This window comes from Pristis pectinata, chromosome 10 (assembly GCF_009764475.1).
Source record: "Pristis pectinata isolate sPriPec2 chromosome 10, sPriPec2.1.pri, whole genome shotgun sequence".
NCBI classification, from domain to species: Eukaryota; Metazoa; Chordata; class Chondrichthyes; order Rhinopristiformes; family Pristidae; genus Pristis; species Pristis pectinata.
In genome coordinates this window covers 20,682,134-20,698,879 of record NC_067414.1, presented here as the reverse complement: position 1 = coordinate 20,698,879, position 16,746 = coordinate 20,682,134, and the positions used below count along the sequence as shown (strand labels likewise).

Below are 16,746 nucleotides of genomic sequence, written 5' to 3'. Positions count from 1 at the left end.
AGGCAAGGACTGATGAGGGATAGTCAGCATGGCTTTATGCATGGGAAGTCATGTCTCACAAATTTGATTGACGTTTTTGAAGAGGTGACGAAGAAGATTGATAAGGGCAGGGCAGCAAACATGGTCTACATAGAATTTAGCATGGCCTTTGACAAGGTCTCACATGGTAGGCTAGTCTGGAAGGTTAGATCATATGGGATCCAGGGTGAGCTAGCCGATCAGATACAAAATTGTCTTGGTGAAATGAGTCAGAGGGTGGTAGTGGAGGGCTGTTATTCATTTGGAGGCCTGTAACCAGTGGTGTGCCACATGGATCGGTGCTGGGTCCACTTTGTTTGTCATCTATATTAGAGTCACAGAGCTACACAGCATGGAAACGGGTCCTTCGGCCCAACTTGTTCGTAATGAGCTAGTCCAATTTGCCTGTGTTTGACCATATCCCTCCAAACTTATCCTATCCATGTAACTGTCCAAATGCCTTTTAAATGTCTTAATTGCACCCACCTCTAGCATTTTGTCTGGCAGATTATTCCATATACTCACCACCCTCTGTGTGAAAAAGTTGTCCCTCAGGTTCCTTTTAAATCTTCTACCTCTTCCTTTAAAGCTATGCCCTCTAGTTTTGGACTCCCCTACCCTGGGGCAGACTATGGCTATTCACCTTATCAATGCCCCTCATGACTTTATAAATCTCTATAAGGTCACTGCTCAGCCTCCTCCGCTGTAGGGAAAGAAGTCCAAGGCTATCCAACTTCTCCTTATAATCTAAGCCCTCTAGTTCCAGTTACATCCTTGTAAATCTTTTTTGTGCCCTTTCCAGTGTAATGATATCCTTTCTACAGCAGGGCAACCAGAACTGCATGCAGTACTCCAAATGTGGCCTTACCAACGTTATGTATAGTTATAACATGATGTCTCAACTCCTGTACACAATATTCTGACCGATGAAGGCAAGTGTGCCAAAAGCTGCATTCACCACCCTGTCACCACTCTGTAGGAACTGTGGAGCTGCATCCCAAGGTCTCTCTGTTCTACAACACTCCTCAGGCCCCTACCATTTACTGTGCAAGTCGCTGCCCTGATTTATCTCACCAAAATACAATACTTCACATTTATCCAAATTAAATTCCATCTGGCTATCCCTCGGCCCACTGACCCAGTTGATCACGATCCCATTGTAGACTTAGATAACCTTTTTGACTATTCGCTGTACCACCAATTTTATTGTCATCCGCAAACTTACTCACCTGCATTTTTATCTAAGTCATTAATATAAATGACGAACAGCAGCAGACTCAGCACCAATCCCTGTGGCACACTGCTGGTCACAGACCTCTAGTCTGAAAAATCAACCCTCCACTACAACCCTCTGTCTCCTCCCACCAAGCCAATTTTGTATCCAATTGGCTAGCTCTCCCATGTGATTTAACTTTCTGGACAAGCTAAAGTCTTGCTAAAGTCCATGTAGACAACATCTACTGCACTTCCCTCATCTATCTTCTTGGTCAGCTCTTCAAAAAAAAACTCAGCCAACTTCATGAGACATGATTTCCCATGCACAAAGCCATGCTGACTGTCCTTAATCAATCCTTGCTTTTCCAAATGCTGGTAGATCATGTCTCTCAGAATCCCCTCCAATAACTTACTCACCACTGATGTTAACTCAGCAGTCTAATTCACAGACTTTTCCTTGCAGCCTTTCTTAAATAAAGACACAACATTAGCCACCCTCCAGTCATCCTGCATTTCGCCTATGGCTATTGATAATACATTTATCTCCTCAAGGGGCCCTGCAACTTCTTCCCTAGCTTCCCACAATGTCCTAGGATACACTGGATCAGGCCCTGGGGATTTATCTAGCTTCATACATTTTAAGACCACCAGCACCGCCTTGTCTGTAATGTGGACTGTCTTCAAGACATCACTATTAACTTCCCCAAGTTCCCTACCATCCACATCTTGTTCTCTGGTAAGTACAGATGAGAAATATTCATTAAGGACCTCTCGTATCTCCTGTGGATGACGCATAGATGACCTCGTTGATCTTTAAGGAGCCTTAGTCTCTCCCTTGGCCCTTGATGTACTTGTAGAATTTCTTTGGATTCTCCTTTACCTTATCTGCCAAAGCTACATCATGTCCCCTTATTGCCCTCCTAATCTCTCTCTTAGATGTGCTCCTATTACCCCTATACTCCTCAAGGGATTAACTTCATCCCAGTTGCCCATACCCGACATATGCTTCCCTCTTTTTCTTCACAAGAGTCTCAATATCTCTTATCATCCATGGTTCCCTAATTCTGCCAGTCTTGTCCTTCACTTGAACAGGAGCATGCTGTCCTTAAACGTTTGCTATCTCACTTTTAAAAGCCTCCCATTTGCCAGACATCCCCTTACTGCAAACAGCCTCCCCCAATCAACTTTTGAAAGTTCCTGTGTAATACCATCTAAATTTTTCTTGCCCTAATTTAGCACTTTAAATTGTGGACCAGTGCTATCCTCTTCCCATAACTTTTTTTTAAACTAATAGAAATATGGCTCCTGGTCCCAAAGTGCTCCCCCACTAACTTAAGACACTTGCCCTGCCTTACTTCCCAATGGAAGGTCGAGTTTTGCCCCTTCTTTAGTAGGGCAAACTACATATTGATTGAGAAATTTTTACTGAACGCGTTGAAAAATTCTCGCCATTCAAGCCCTTAATGTTATTGCATTCCCAGTTGATGTCTGGAAAGTTAAAATCCCCTACTATTACAACCCTATTATTCTTACAGCTATCTGCGAGCTCCTTGTATATTTGCTCCTCTACTTCCTGCTGACTACTGGGGACTATTACCCACTCTTGATGAACCTGGCTGGGGTTTGATCTTGGCAAAGCCTCCCTGAGCTTGATGGGATATTTGACATCTCTCTGGCTGCTACAAATCCCACCGTGTTCATTAACCTAGTCCTTCCTGTTCTTCCTATTAGATTCTCTTGAAATAACCTCTCCCCTCAATCCTTCCACTCACTGACCTACTGCTCTGGTTCCTAACCCCCTGCCACGCTAGTTTAAATCTTCAGTTGTAGACTCAACTAGCTCCATCAAGGGTACAACCCTTTCCACCATCAAGGACATCTCCAAGAGGCGGCACCTCAAGAAGGCGGCATCCATCATTAAGGACACTCACCATCCAGACATGCCTTCTTCTCGTTACTACCATCGGGAAGGAGGTACAGGAGCCTGAAGACCCACACTCAGCAATACAGAAACAACTTCTTCCCCTCCACCATCAGATTTCTGAACAGTCCATGAACCCATGAACACCACCTCCTTATTCCTTTTTTTTGCACTATTTTTTATTTTTGTAATTTATGTCTTTCCACTGTACTGTTGCCGCAAAACAACAAATTCACATCATCTAAATGATAATAAATCTGATTCTGATTCCCTAGTAGCTCTATCAAACCTCCCTGCAAGGATATTAGAGCTCTCCACATTAGGTGCAACCTCCCCTTCTTGTACAGATCCCACCTGCCCTGGAAGAGAGCCCATTGATCCAGGTATCTGAAGTCTTCCCATCTACACCAGTTCTTTAGCCATTCATTCACCTGTACTGTCTTCCTATTTCTAGCCTCACTAGCATGTGCTCTGGGGAGTTATCCCAAGATTACCACCCTCAAGGTCCTGCTTTCTGCCGAACTCCCTGAATTCCTTTTGCAGCACTTCATCCCTCTTCCTGCTTATGTCATTAGTACTGTTATGGACCACAACCTCTGGCTGCTCAGCATCCCTTTACAGAATGTCCTGTGCCCACTCCGGGATGTCCTTGACCCTGGCATCAGGGAGGGAATACACCCATTCTGGAGTCTCGGCTCCAGGCCCCAGAAACGCCTGTCTGTGCCTCTGACCATAGAGTCCCCTATTGCAACCGCTCGCCTAGTCTTTGACCTACCCTGCTTTACACAAAACCAGTCTGTTGCTTTCCCCTGAAAGGCCATCCCACCCACTCCTCCTCCCCACAACCCCAACAGTATCCAAAATGGCAAAATGGTATCCTTGTCTGAGACAGGGACAGCCAAGGGAGACTTATGCACTACCTGCCTGCCTCTCCTAGCAGCCAACCATCTATCTGGCTGAACCTTTAGTGTGACCACCTCCCTGAAGCTCCTATCTATGACACTCTCTGCCTCCTGTATTCTCCTCAGTGAGTCCAGCTGCTGCTCCAACTGATACATGTGGTCTGAGAGGAGCTGCAGCTAGACACACTTCCTGTAAGTGTAGCCGTTAGGGACACCTGGCTTCTCCCTGTTCTCCCACGTTTCCTATCCAAGTACCTGTCCAAGCACCTTTTAAACATTGTAATTGTATCTGCATCCACTACCTCTTCTGACAGCTTGTTCCAGATAGCACCATCCTCTGTGTGGAAAAACTTACCCCCATGGATCTCCAGACTTGTTTCATATGGAAGATTTTGTTTAAACAGGTAGACCAAACAGACAGACAGCAGTAACAATAAATAAGAAACCTAATAAATAAGAGGAGACTGTGTGGCTCCTTGAGCGGGCACTCTCAGTCCTTAAGATCATGACTGATTCTCTACCTCAGATCCACTTTTTACTTGTCTTGCTTTCCTCAATGTCCAAGATACTGTTGATTCCTCCATTGGATATACTGGGTCATTGAACATCAGCATCCCTTCAGAGCAGAGAATCAAAAGATTCGCTACCCTCTGAGAAAACAAAAGTCTGCTTATAGAACATAGAACACTACAGCACAGTACAGGCCCTTCAGCCCACGATGTTGTGCTGACATTTTATCCTGCTCTAAGATCTATCTAACCCTTCCCTCCCACATAGCCCCCTATTTTTCTGTCATTCATGCTGATCCCTGGCCAGCTCCAACATTCTCTGCTTTAATTTCAGTTCTCCCGCAACTGCAATTTTTTTTTCTTTTTGAACTTCACACCATCTCTGATGCCATTCCCTTTTAGAATCTAATACGTTTCGGTGAGGTCACACCTCATTATTCTAAATTCCATAATTCATATATTCCTATATGCCCATTTTCCTTTGACAATCTGCAGAGGACAACTCCTCATCCTGTGTTTTGGAGCAGAGTGCATTCTGCACTCTAGATGTGGTCTCGCTGAAACCCTGCAGAGTTGCAACAAGTTCTACTCTCTCAGTCCACCTCCTGCAATCCTCCAACAATCCAACTGGCTTCCTGGTTGTTTGATGGAACTGTTTATGATCTCCATTTCATGCAGCAGCACAGCAGAATCCCACATTACACAGTCACTTACTAGTCTATCATCATTTTTGTTGCAAAATCAATAGCCCCACCTTTTGGTATATTAAATTCTAACAGCTCTGTCCTTAATCCACTGAAACATTTTGGGCTGAGAATCATTGAGTTGGAGCTGAATTGAAAGATAGTGGTTGTGGAATCAGAGTAGGGACTTAATTGAAATTTTATTTGTGAATCTGGATTGCATATTTGTTGAACATTTCACATCAGTCAGTTAAATGATGCACCATCTTTCCCATTACTTCATCGTGTACCTCTAGCTCCAGTGTTTAACATGTCCTACGTGTCTGTATTGGTTTTGGGTTGGCTACCTATTATGTTCTGACCAAAATGGTCTGCTATTGCTTTGAATAGATGGTAAATTCTTTACCTGTCTCCAAATTGCACTTGGTGGATGCCCTATACCCTTTCTTGGGATTTTTTGGGAAGCACAAACTTGTCCCTTGTCACAAATTAATCCGCACAAAGGTTGTGAATTTCTGCAGACAATTAATTCTAGAACTAGGATTAATTAGAAGGAATAGTGCTTTGTTTCCTGGTTTCCAATTTGCTTATGTAATTTAATTAATGTCATCTAATTGGCAGCATCCTGTTACATGGCAACCATCCAAAGAAGGCGATCGTCTCATAGGACGTATTATTTTGAACAAGCGAACAAGTATGCCCAAAGAATCTGGAGCTTTACTTGGGTTAAAAGTGAGTCAATTTCAATTCTCTTTTTACAGATACACAAAAAAATCAATGTGTTCTGTGTCATGAGCACTGATCACTTTGCGGAAGACTTGTATTCCTTCATATGTGCACAGGAAGGTCCCTTGTAAAACTGGGAGATTTCTCACTGGCTGAATACTTTTCATCACAAGCCGATTGAAAAGAGATGGGTCTTGTTGTTAGATGAGTTTGAGGGCCACATCTTTTGTTTCAACCTAAAAAGAATTGTAAAAGATGCGGCATACACAAAATAGATGTGCACTTATTGGATAATTCAATTCAAATTGCATGGAAAAAATACAGGGCTGAGTTAAGTCTTTTTTTAAATTGACTTGCTAGATAATTTTCGTGACCAGATGGATATTAAATGACTTAAGAAAAGTACCACTGGTTTCCTCAGAAGTGGCTCTGAATTGTCAAGTTACAACAAACTAATCAATTTGGCAAGAGATTTCTTCCAGAACAGAATGTTGGGTTTTATGTGGAAGAAATTTCACATTGGTATCATGAAATAGGGAAGCCTTAAGCCTAGAAGTGGAAAAATTGCCTGATTTATTTTTCTTTCCACTTTAACTTGGCACAAATTGGAACTCAAACCTCGGTAGCTCATTCAATATCTCATCAGATAGTGCACGAGTAGATTAGTCCACAGGGAGACCTCTCATGTTTGTTCACCTCATGGGAGCAGTCATCTCAGTGATCTGACATTGATATAGTTTATAAACTCCATGACCTTACAGCGTTTATGTGATTGTTGGACAATGTTGCTGTAAATAAGTGAAGTTTCTCTTTAATCACATTTAGACAATAATCAGGTTTCGGCTGAGAATTAATTTGTCAATTTTGCCATCCAGGTGGTTGGAGGAAAATTAACAGAAAGTGGAAGACTTGGGGCCTTCATCACCAAAGTGAAAAAGGGCAGCTTAGCTGATGTTGTTGGCCATTTGAGAGCTGGTAAGTAAATGTCAGATAATGTGGTATATTTCTGTTAGCTTCCAAGGAAAACTACTATCTTAGGGTTGGTGGATTGCTGCTGTGTTAAGAGACAGTGCCTTGTAGTTATGGAGCCATTGAAACATAAATCATACAGCACAGAAGCAAGCCCTTCAGTCTACCATGTCCACTCTGACCATCAAGTTCATGTCTGTACAAACCCCATGTACCAATACTTGGTACGTAGCCTTCTGTGTTTTGGTATTTCAAGTGCCATCGAGATTCTTCTTAAATGTTGTGAGAGTACATTCCTCAGGCAGATTCTAGCCACCCTCCGGGTGAAAGAGTTCTTCCTCAGATCCCCTCTAAATCACTTACACCTTACCCTAAACCTATACCATATAGTTTTAGATACTCTGCTGAAGCAAAATGTTTCTCACCTGTCTATGACATTCATCATTTTGTATACCTCTATCAGGGCCCCCCCTTTAGCCACCTCTGCTCCAAGAAGAACAAAGCTGATAACTGATATACTCCATCCCATGCAACATAACATCCTATCTCTATTAACATTGTTACACCTGGCTTACCGTTTTGTTAAAGACCCATTGCCACAATAAAATTGGTGATGCTCCGTGTCTAAATGAATGAATGAGCAACAGTGATACTCAGTTCAAGATCAGTTCAGAAGAACCCCCCACTACACTGCACTGGTGATGAGAATGGAGCATGTGGAAATCCGAGGCTATAGACAGAAAGACTGGATCACTTTGCAAATTGGAAAAGTAAGAAGCATTCCTCGGAACTAAAATAACATTCACAAATAGGTGGCTCTGTGGCAAAAGGTATCCCAGAAGCAGTCAGCTCAAGTCTGGCCCAGGATTCCATTCTTGTAACTTGGTGCACTGGTCAGGAAAATTATATGGTAAAAAGGACTTCCTGTGCTCATATTGTAAAGAGCCACCAATCTTAAATTTAAAAACACAGTGCCCCATCTCAAATGGAACTGTTGGCAACTCTTCCTTCCTCCATCCCATTCCCAGCACTCTCTGTTTCCCCTTCCTCCATCTCCCTAGCCTTTTTTCTCTCCCTCTTCCCTCCCTCCTTCTTTCCTTCCTCTCCCTTTCCTTATTTTCCCTGCCCTCCTTTTCCTCTCTCACTGGTCTCCACACTGCCAGCTCGCTCCCCCTTTCCCTCTCCCTGAAATTTCTCACTTGTCTTTAACTACGTACTGAATACTGAATAATTATATTTCTATTCTTTGAATGTTGTTTTCCCAAATCGACAGGTATACAATAAAATCACAGTACTTGCAAGCTGTTTGATATCTATTCTAGAATGTATTTGTTTCAGCTTACTACATTTAGTGGCATTCTCTGAAAAATGTGAATTGTCCAAATGCATTATTTCATCTCAGTATTTTACCTTGGGGGAGAAAATGTACACTATAGCTTTTGGAATGGTGTAATAATTATGAAACTTACTTTTGTCTTCGAGGTGATGAGGTCCTTGAATGGAATGGAAAACCATTGCCAGGAGCTACAAATGAAGAGGTTTACAATATCATTTTGGAATCAAAATCAGAACTTCAGGTTGAAATAGTTGTTTCAAGGCCAATCGGGTAAGGTTTTCATTTTTTGTGAGTGTTGCTTGTGAAGGAATGTGTTAGAAGGCATATAGGTCTTGTGTCAGGAAAATAAAAGTGATGAGAGCCACTTGGGCCTCGTGGTCCAATATGGATTTTACCTGTACGTTCTGCATCAGAGTTTTATTTTATCCCACACAAACATTGAGAAGGTTTGCAGAATAAAAAGAATTGAAATTCTCATCAGGCAATCCTGCAAAGTTTACCTCGAGAATTCTTGAACAATTAAGGTGTTAAATGTTGTATTATTTTGTTCCAGTCCTCCACTATGGCAATAATGGCATATACTAAGTGGTCTGGGATTCTACAGTGGGAGAGTGTAAACAGAAATTCTGCAATCCTGGATTTCTTGTGGACTTGCAATGGAGTCCATTGACCCAGGCATTATTGGTCATTTTAGGGGAACCTGGAGTCATCTCTAGGCCATTCTTTCAACCATCTTTCCGTGATCTTTTGTCTGGTATTTAAATCCTCTTGCAATAAAGGCCAACATATCTTCCTAACTGCCTGCTGCATATGAGTATTTAAGGAACATGAACAGGTTTGGAAAAGAACAAGATAAAACAAAATGTGAAAATGCTCAAGTGAAAGAAAGCTAAATGTAATGGATTTGGCCCAAATGGATTGAGATCAAAGAATGACAGATAACAGTAACTGAGCTGCATCAGGGAGACACCATGAAAAAGGAACAAATTCAATACCTTCACACAGCAGGGGAAGCATGAGTATCCAAAGCCAGAACTCTAAAGATAGCTGGAAAAGGAGTTGATGATCAATGTTCGGTTCATGAAACTGTGGACAAACCAGTTATGTACAAAAGACAGAAGAAAATTGAAGGAAGAAAGAAATGGGGCAGCGAGTGTACTGGAAATTTTCAGCAGGTAACATAAAAGAAAACCAGAAGTCTCTCATAAATATTTAAATAGCAAAAGGAACAGCAGAAGAAGGGTGGGCTATTAGGGACTAAATAGTAGATCTTTCTGGGGGCAGATAATGTGGGGGGGATAATAAATTAGTACAAGCAACCTGAGCATTATGGGGTAGTTGATTTCCTAGAAAACTGTCCATATTGTTATTTTCTGTAATGAGAAACCCTGTTTCCCATTTACATATGTTATATATAAAACATGTTATAACCCACGTTATTAAACTAGATTGCGAGGGGCAAGGGAACAGGAGGAGTATGTCAGAGGAAGAAGGGGATGGGGAAAAGTCAGATCTGACAGGTAGAGAGGCTTTGAGGAAGGAGAAGCAGAGTACAGGCTACAAAATTAGTAAGGTGGATGGGCTAAAGTGCATTTACTTGAATGCGAGAAGCATCAGGAATCAGGCAGATGAACTGAGAGCCTGGATAAGTATATGGGACTATGATATTGTGGCTATTACAGAGACATGGCTGACATCAGGGCAGGAAAGGATATTGAATATTCCTAGTTTTCAGTGTTTTAAAAGGGATAGGAAGGGGGGGGGAGAAGAGGAGGAGAGGTGGCGATACTGGTCAGGGACACTGTTACAGCTGCAGAAAGGGTAGATAATGTAGAAGGATCCTCTCTAGAGTCACTATGGGTGGAAGTTAGGAATAAGAAAGGGGCAGTTGCCCTCCTGGGAGTACTCTCTAGGCCCCCCGGTAGCAGTAGGGATACTGAAGAGCAGATTGGGAGGCAGTTTTTGGAGAGATGCGAAAATAACAGGGTTATTATAATGGGAGACTTCAACTATCCAAATATTGATTGGCACCTACTTAGTGCCAAAGGTTTAGATGGGGCGCAGTTTGTTAAGTGTGTCCAGGATGGATTCCTGACGCAGTATGTTGACAGGCCGACTAGAGGGAATGCCACATTAGATCTAGTTTTAGGTAATGAACCGGGTCAGGTGACAGATCTATCGGTGGGTGAGCATTTGGGGGACAGTGACCTTTGCTCCATAACCTTTAGAATTGTCATGGACAGGGATAGGAGCAAAGAGGACGGGAAGATATTTAACTGGGGGAAGGTGAATTATGAGGCTATAAGGCCAGAACTTGGGAGTGTAAATTGGGGTGACATTTTTGAAGGGAAATGTGCTATGGAGATGTGGTCGATGTTCAGGGATCTGTTGCAGGATGTTAGGGATAAATTTGTCCCGGTGAGGCAGAGAAGGAATGGCAGGGTGAAGGAACCATGAGTGACAAGAGAGGTGGAACAACTAGTTAGGAAGAAGAGGGCAGCATACATAAGGTGTAAAGCAGCAAGGATCGGACAGGGCTCGTGAGGAATATAGAGTAGCAAGGAAGGAGCTTAAGAAAGGGCTGAGGAGAGCGAGAAGGGGACATGAAAAGGCTTTGGCGAGTAGGGTTAAGGAGAATCCCAAGGCTTTTTTCTCGTACGTGAAGAGCAGAAGGATGGCCAGGGTAAAGGTAGGACCGATTAAAGACAAAGGTGGGATGATGTGCCTGGAAGCTGTGGAAGTGGGTGAGCTTCTCAATGAATACTTGTCTTCCGTATTCACCAAGGAGAGGGGTCTTGATGATGCTGAGAACAGTGTAGGTGAGGGTAATGTTCCAGAGTATGTAGATATTAAGAGAGAGGATGTGTTGGAGCTGTTTGAAAATATTAGGACAGATAAGTCCCCGGGGCCTGACAGAATATTCCCCAGGCTGCTTCCTGAGGCGAGGGAGGAGATTGCTGAACCGTTGGTTAGGATCTTTGAGCCCTCGTTGTCAACGGGGATGGTACCAGAGGATTTGAGGGTGATGAATATTGTCCCCTTATTCAAAAAAGGTAGTAGGGATAGTCCAGGGAATTACAGACTGGTGAGCCTTATGTCTGTGGTGGGTAAGCTGTTGGAAAGGATTCTAAGAAATAGGATCTATGAGCATTTGGAGAAACGGACTGATTAGGGACAACCAGCATGGCTTTGTGAAGGGAAGATCTTGCCTCACAAGCCTGATAGGGTTCTTTGAGGAGATGACCAGGAAGATTGATGAGGGTAGTGTAGTAGATGTGATCTACATGGATTTTAGTAAGGCATTTGACAAGGTTCCGCATGGTAGGCTTCTTCAGAAGGTCAGAGGCCAAGGGATCCGGGGAAGTTTGGCCATGTGGATTCAAAATTGGCTTGCCTGTAGAAAGCAGAGGGTTGTGGTGGAGGGAGTGCATTCGGATTGGAGGGCTGTGACTGGTGGTGTCCCACAGGGATCGGTTCTGGGACCTCTGCTTTTTGTGATATTTATTAACGACTTAGATGAGGGGGTGGAAGGCTGGGTTAGCAAGTTTGCAGATGACACAAAGATCGGTGGTGTTGTGGATAGTGTGGAGGGCTGTCAAAGCTTACAGAGGGATATTGATAGGATGCAGAGGTGGGCTGACAAGTGGCAGATGGAGTTCAATCCAGAGAAGTGTGAGGTAGTACACTTTGGAAGGACAAACTCCAAGGTGGAGTACAAGGTAAATGGCAGGATTCTGGGCAGTGTGGAGGAGCAGAGGGATCTGGGGGTTCATATCCATAGATCATTGAAAGTTGCCTCGCAGGTGGATTGGGTAGTTAAGAAAGCTTATGGGATGTTAGCTTTCATAAGTCGGGGGATCGAGTTTCAGAGCTGCGAAGTGATGATGCCACTTTACAAAACTCTGGTTTGGCCACACTTAGAGTACCGTGTCCCGTTCTGGTCGCCTCATTATAGGAAGGATGCGGAGGTGTTGGAAAGGGTGCAGAGGAGATTTACTAGGATGCTGCCTGGATTAGAGAGTATGGATTATGAGGAGCTACTAAAGGAGCTAGGGCTGTTCTCATTGGAGAGAAGGATGATGAGGGTATACAAGATATTGAGAGGAATAGATAGAGTGGATAGCCAACACCTCTTTCCCAGGGCGCCAATGCTCAAAACAAGAGGACATGGCTTTAAGGTATTGGGTGGGAAGTTCAAGGGTGATGTCAGAGGGAGGTTTCTCACCCAGACAGTGGTTGGTGCATGGAATGCGCTGCCTGGGGTGGTGGTGGAGGCTGATACATTGGACAAGTTCAAGAGATTGTTAGATAAGCATATGGAGAAATTTAAGTTAGAAGGATATGTGGGAGGAAGGGTAGCCTTAGGTGTGGTTTGAAGGGCAACACAACATGGTGGGCCGAAGGGCCTGTATTGTGCCATATTGTTCTATGGTTCTATAAGTAGAGGTGTGTTCCTGCAGGATGTATTTCTCTCAGCAGTAATGATGAGTACTGCAGCTGCTGGTTCACAGCAGGGGGGGAAACTGACAAAGCAATCTCTTAAGTGGCCAGCAGCTGCGATTGAAGACTCAAGCAACTTCAGGTGCTTATCTCCTTCCAGTCTTCAATTTGAATGGAGACTTTTAAATGTATATCAAATATAAGCAAGATAGTTTAATGATATAATTCACAACAAATAACAGTGGTTGTTTAGGTTTACAACTTGCAACTAAACTAGCTGGCCCTGTTTCAGACACCTTGAGGATAAATAATATAGAAAACTATAGACAGCATATGTTCAGTACACAAAAAGAGGGTGAAATCAAGTTTTTAGGCATTTGTGTCCTGGCATCTTACTTTTTCAACTATCCTTTTATCATCTTTGTATCATCAGTAAACTTGGATCGTTACACTCAGTCCCTCATCCAAGTCATTAATATGGAGTATAAATAATTGAGCTCCCTGTAGCACCCACTAATTACAGCTTGCCAACCTGGAAGTGACTGGTTTATTTTCTATCTTTTAACCAATCCTCTATCCATTCTGATATTTTACCTTCAGCCCCAAGAGTTCAGTAATTTTTTTTTTTTGCCTTTCCAAAATCCAAAAACACGACTACTCAGTAAGTGAATCAAATGTTATGGGGAGAGGACAAGAAAGTGGTCTTGGAATATTAAATCAGCCATGATGCTTTAGAATAGCAGAGAAGGCTCAAGGAACTGACTGGCCTCCTCCCATCCTACTACTTGTTCCCCTTTATCCACCCTGCTCATTACATCCTCAAAGAACACCGAAAATTTGTCAAAAATGATGTCCTGTTCATAAAATCATTTTCACTCCACCGAATCATATTAAAAGTATTTTGTTGTAATTTCCTTAAAAATAGATGCCAACATTATCTATTAACAGATGTTAAGCCAACTGAACTGTGGGTCCCTGTTTTCTCTGTTCCATCCTTTCTCGAGTAGCATTTGCTGTTTTCTAATCTGCTGGGACCTTTCCAGAATCAAGGGAACTCTGGAAGGTCACAGCCATTGCACCCTGCATCTCAGCAGCCACTTCTTTTAGAATCTGAGGATGCAAGCCATCAGGTCCTGGGGAATTATCAAGTTATAGTCCCATCATTACTTAATCTGGCCATTCACTCTTCAAGTCAATGCCTGTGTCCAGTAGTCAATCCCATCGTGTGTTATTAATTAGTTTTTCCAGTTCCATTTCTATTGTGATATTAATTATTTTAAGTTTCTCATTCACTTTTGCCGCTTTGATACTTTCACTTTCTTTAAATATGAATGCAGTGACAAAATATTTGTTTCATGTTACTGCAGTTTCCTCATGCTCTATTATTAATTCCTCTGTCTCAGCTTCTAAGGCACCATTTATTTCTGTTGCTTTACTGAGCTCTATTTTGGCTCTGCTTGTGAGAAATCAGCATTAGACTTTGCCACAATCTGCCAACTCCTTCTGCTTCTGCTGGGCTATGGCCAAAATGTCAGTTGGTGCAACCACACTGCATCTGAATGCTACACATGTTGCATGTGTGTGCAGTTCTTTCCATATTTCCTTATGATATAGAAAGAGGCCATTTCAGCCTGTCATGTGCACGGAGCAATCCTATTAATCCTATTCCCCCACTAATTTTTTCCCGTCAGCTTTTCTCTCTACATTTACATCAGTTTCCCTCAGATTATACCACCAGCCTACAGCCTACACATAATTTACAGTAGCTAAATAACCAAGCAAACCATCTTTGGGATCTAGGAGGAAACTGGAGAACCCTGAGGAAAGGCATGTAATCACAGGGAGAACATGTGAACTCCCCATACATGGCACAGGAGGTCCAGATTGCACCCATGTCACTTTCAGACACCAGAGTACAGAGAGGTGAACAACTGAATTTTTGATCACTATGATTTTTGCATATATCCTTAACCATATTTCTCTAAATCGAACTAAAATGGTTTAAGAAATGCTGAATGCTGAAATGATGCTGAATATGAATTTTTATGCGTAACTTTCACAGACAAACTCATATACATACAAATGTACAAATTAGGAGCAGGAGTTGGCGTCTCAGACTTCAAGCCTGCTCTGCCATTTAACAAGATCATGGCTGAACTGACTGTTAACTAACCTCCTCATACCTGCTACTCGCAGTAACCATTCACCCCATGCTTATCAAGTATCTCTCTCTTGCTCTCCCTTAAAAGTATTAAAAGATTCAACTGCCCTTTGAGGAAGAGCATTCCAAAGACTCACAACCCTCTGAGAGAAAATTTCACCTTGTCTCTGTCTGAAGTGGGCAACCCCTTATTTTAAGCAGGTGACCCCTAGTCCTAGATTCTTCCACTAGAGGAAACATCTGCTGCACATCCACCCTTTCAAGATCCTTCAGGATCTTGGATGTTTCAATCATGTCCCCTTTCACTCTTCTAAACTCGAGCAAATACACGCTTAGTCTGTCCAATCTTTCCTCATAACACAACTTGCCCTTTCCAGGTACTGTGTCTTAAACTGCTTCCAATGCATTAATATCCCTCCTAAGTAAGGAGATCAATTCCATACAGTGCTCCAGAAGTGGTCTCAACAGTGCCCTATGTAACTGAAGCATAATCCTACTTTTTTATTCAATCCCACTAGCAATAAACAAACATTCTGTTAGAGACACAAGAGAGACTGCAGATGCTGGAAATCTGGAGCAACATACAAAATGCTGGAGGAACTCAGCGGGTCGGGCAGCATCTTCAGAGGGAAAGACTAGTCTTGATGAAGGATCTTGACCTGAAATGTCGACTGTCCATTTCTCTCCATAGATATTGCCTGACCCGCTGAGTTCCTCCAGCATTTTGTGTGTTGCTCCATAACATTCTGTTCTCCTTGTGTACATACTGTACTTCTCCATAAACTATCTTATTTGCTGTAGAAAACTAGTTTTAAACAATCTTTGTATATTCTTCTGAGCCCAGCCTAAGCTTCTCTTAAATCTGTCCTACACTTACACTGTGCTTGCAACTCTGCCACCATGGTTCACCACTGCAGACTGGCATTACAGTGGGATCTTGATATAATATGTACATAAATCTTACAAATTTAACCAAAAATCATATTTTAACAAATACTATGAAAGAGTAAAAAAAATCACCAGTGCTAGGAATCAGTGAATCAGGCAGCATTTATTGGCAGAAAAACAGAGTGAATGTTTTAGGTCAGTCACCTTTAAAGGCTGTTTCTTTCTACACAAATGCTGCTCGATCTGCTGAGTATTTCCAGTACTTTCTGTCTTAGTAACATGTACTACACAAGATTCCTTTATGATGGGGATTAATTGCGTTTGCAATGCAGAATCGACCAGTGCAATGATCTCTGCTGAGTGTATTGAATAGCATTATCATAACAAGCATGTTTAGGGATGATTGCTGGAATGGTAAATTATTTTTCAGTGTCCTAGGACACTAGTTCAGGCATCTGCTGGGAAATGTACTGCCTGCCCTGCTCCCCAGTATCATGCTTGTAGAATAACTTGATTTACTTCATTGTATCAGGCCACTTGCTGGGCTGAGTTTTTTAGGTGAATTCCAGCAGTTTGCTGAGGAGCTTCCAGCATTTCCCCTCAGGTCCCAAACTCATAAAGCATTCTTTGCCAGCAATTTCCACATGTAGTTGATTTTTAATTTCCAGTTTTGTTAAGTGGAGTCCTTTAATTTGTATCAGTTGCCTAGTGTAGATCAGGAGCAGGAACAGTATCTCCATTCACGCAAGTGGAGAAGAGTGAATACAAGGGAATATGGTATTAGGTAATCAACATTGTTTTAATTGATTGAACTTAGTTGAAAGTTTTTAATATTTTGAAACTGCTCTTCAATTTCTTATTAATTCTTTTAAATATTAAGAAACGTTCATGATTTAGACAATTGCATCAGTGATATTTTATGGGCAATACTTTTTCTAGCCTTTCCACACAACTGATAAACATGCAAGGCCTTGTCCC

General features: G+C 42.4%; 1 protein-coding gene across 18 annotated transcripts in view; it reads left to right on the top strand.

The window, feature by feature from the left end:
* Positions 1-16,746, top strand: part of LOC127575471 (regulating synaptic membrane exocytosis protein 1-like) — a 587,418-nt gene that overhangs the window by 348,806 nt on the left and 221,866 nt on the right. For all 18 annotated transcript variants that reach the window (XM_052025399.1, XM_052025392.1, XM_052025387.1 and 15 more), the window contains 3 exons: positions 5,870-5,980; positions 6,850-6,949; positions 8,426-8,549. In XM_052025399.1, coding sequence (XP_051881359.1) covers positions 5,870-5,980; positions 6,850-6,949; positions 8,426-8,549 — 335 coding nt within the window. The remainder of the gene's footprint in view (positions 1-5,869; positions 5,981-6,849; positions 6,950-8,425; positions 8,550-16,746) is intronic.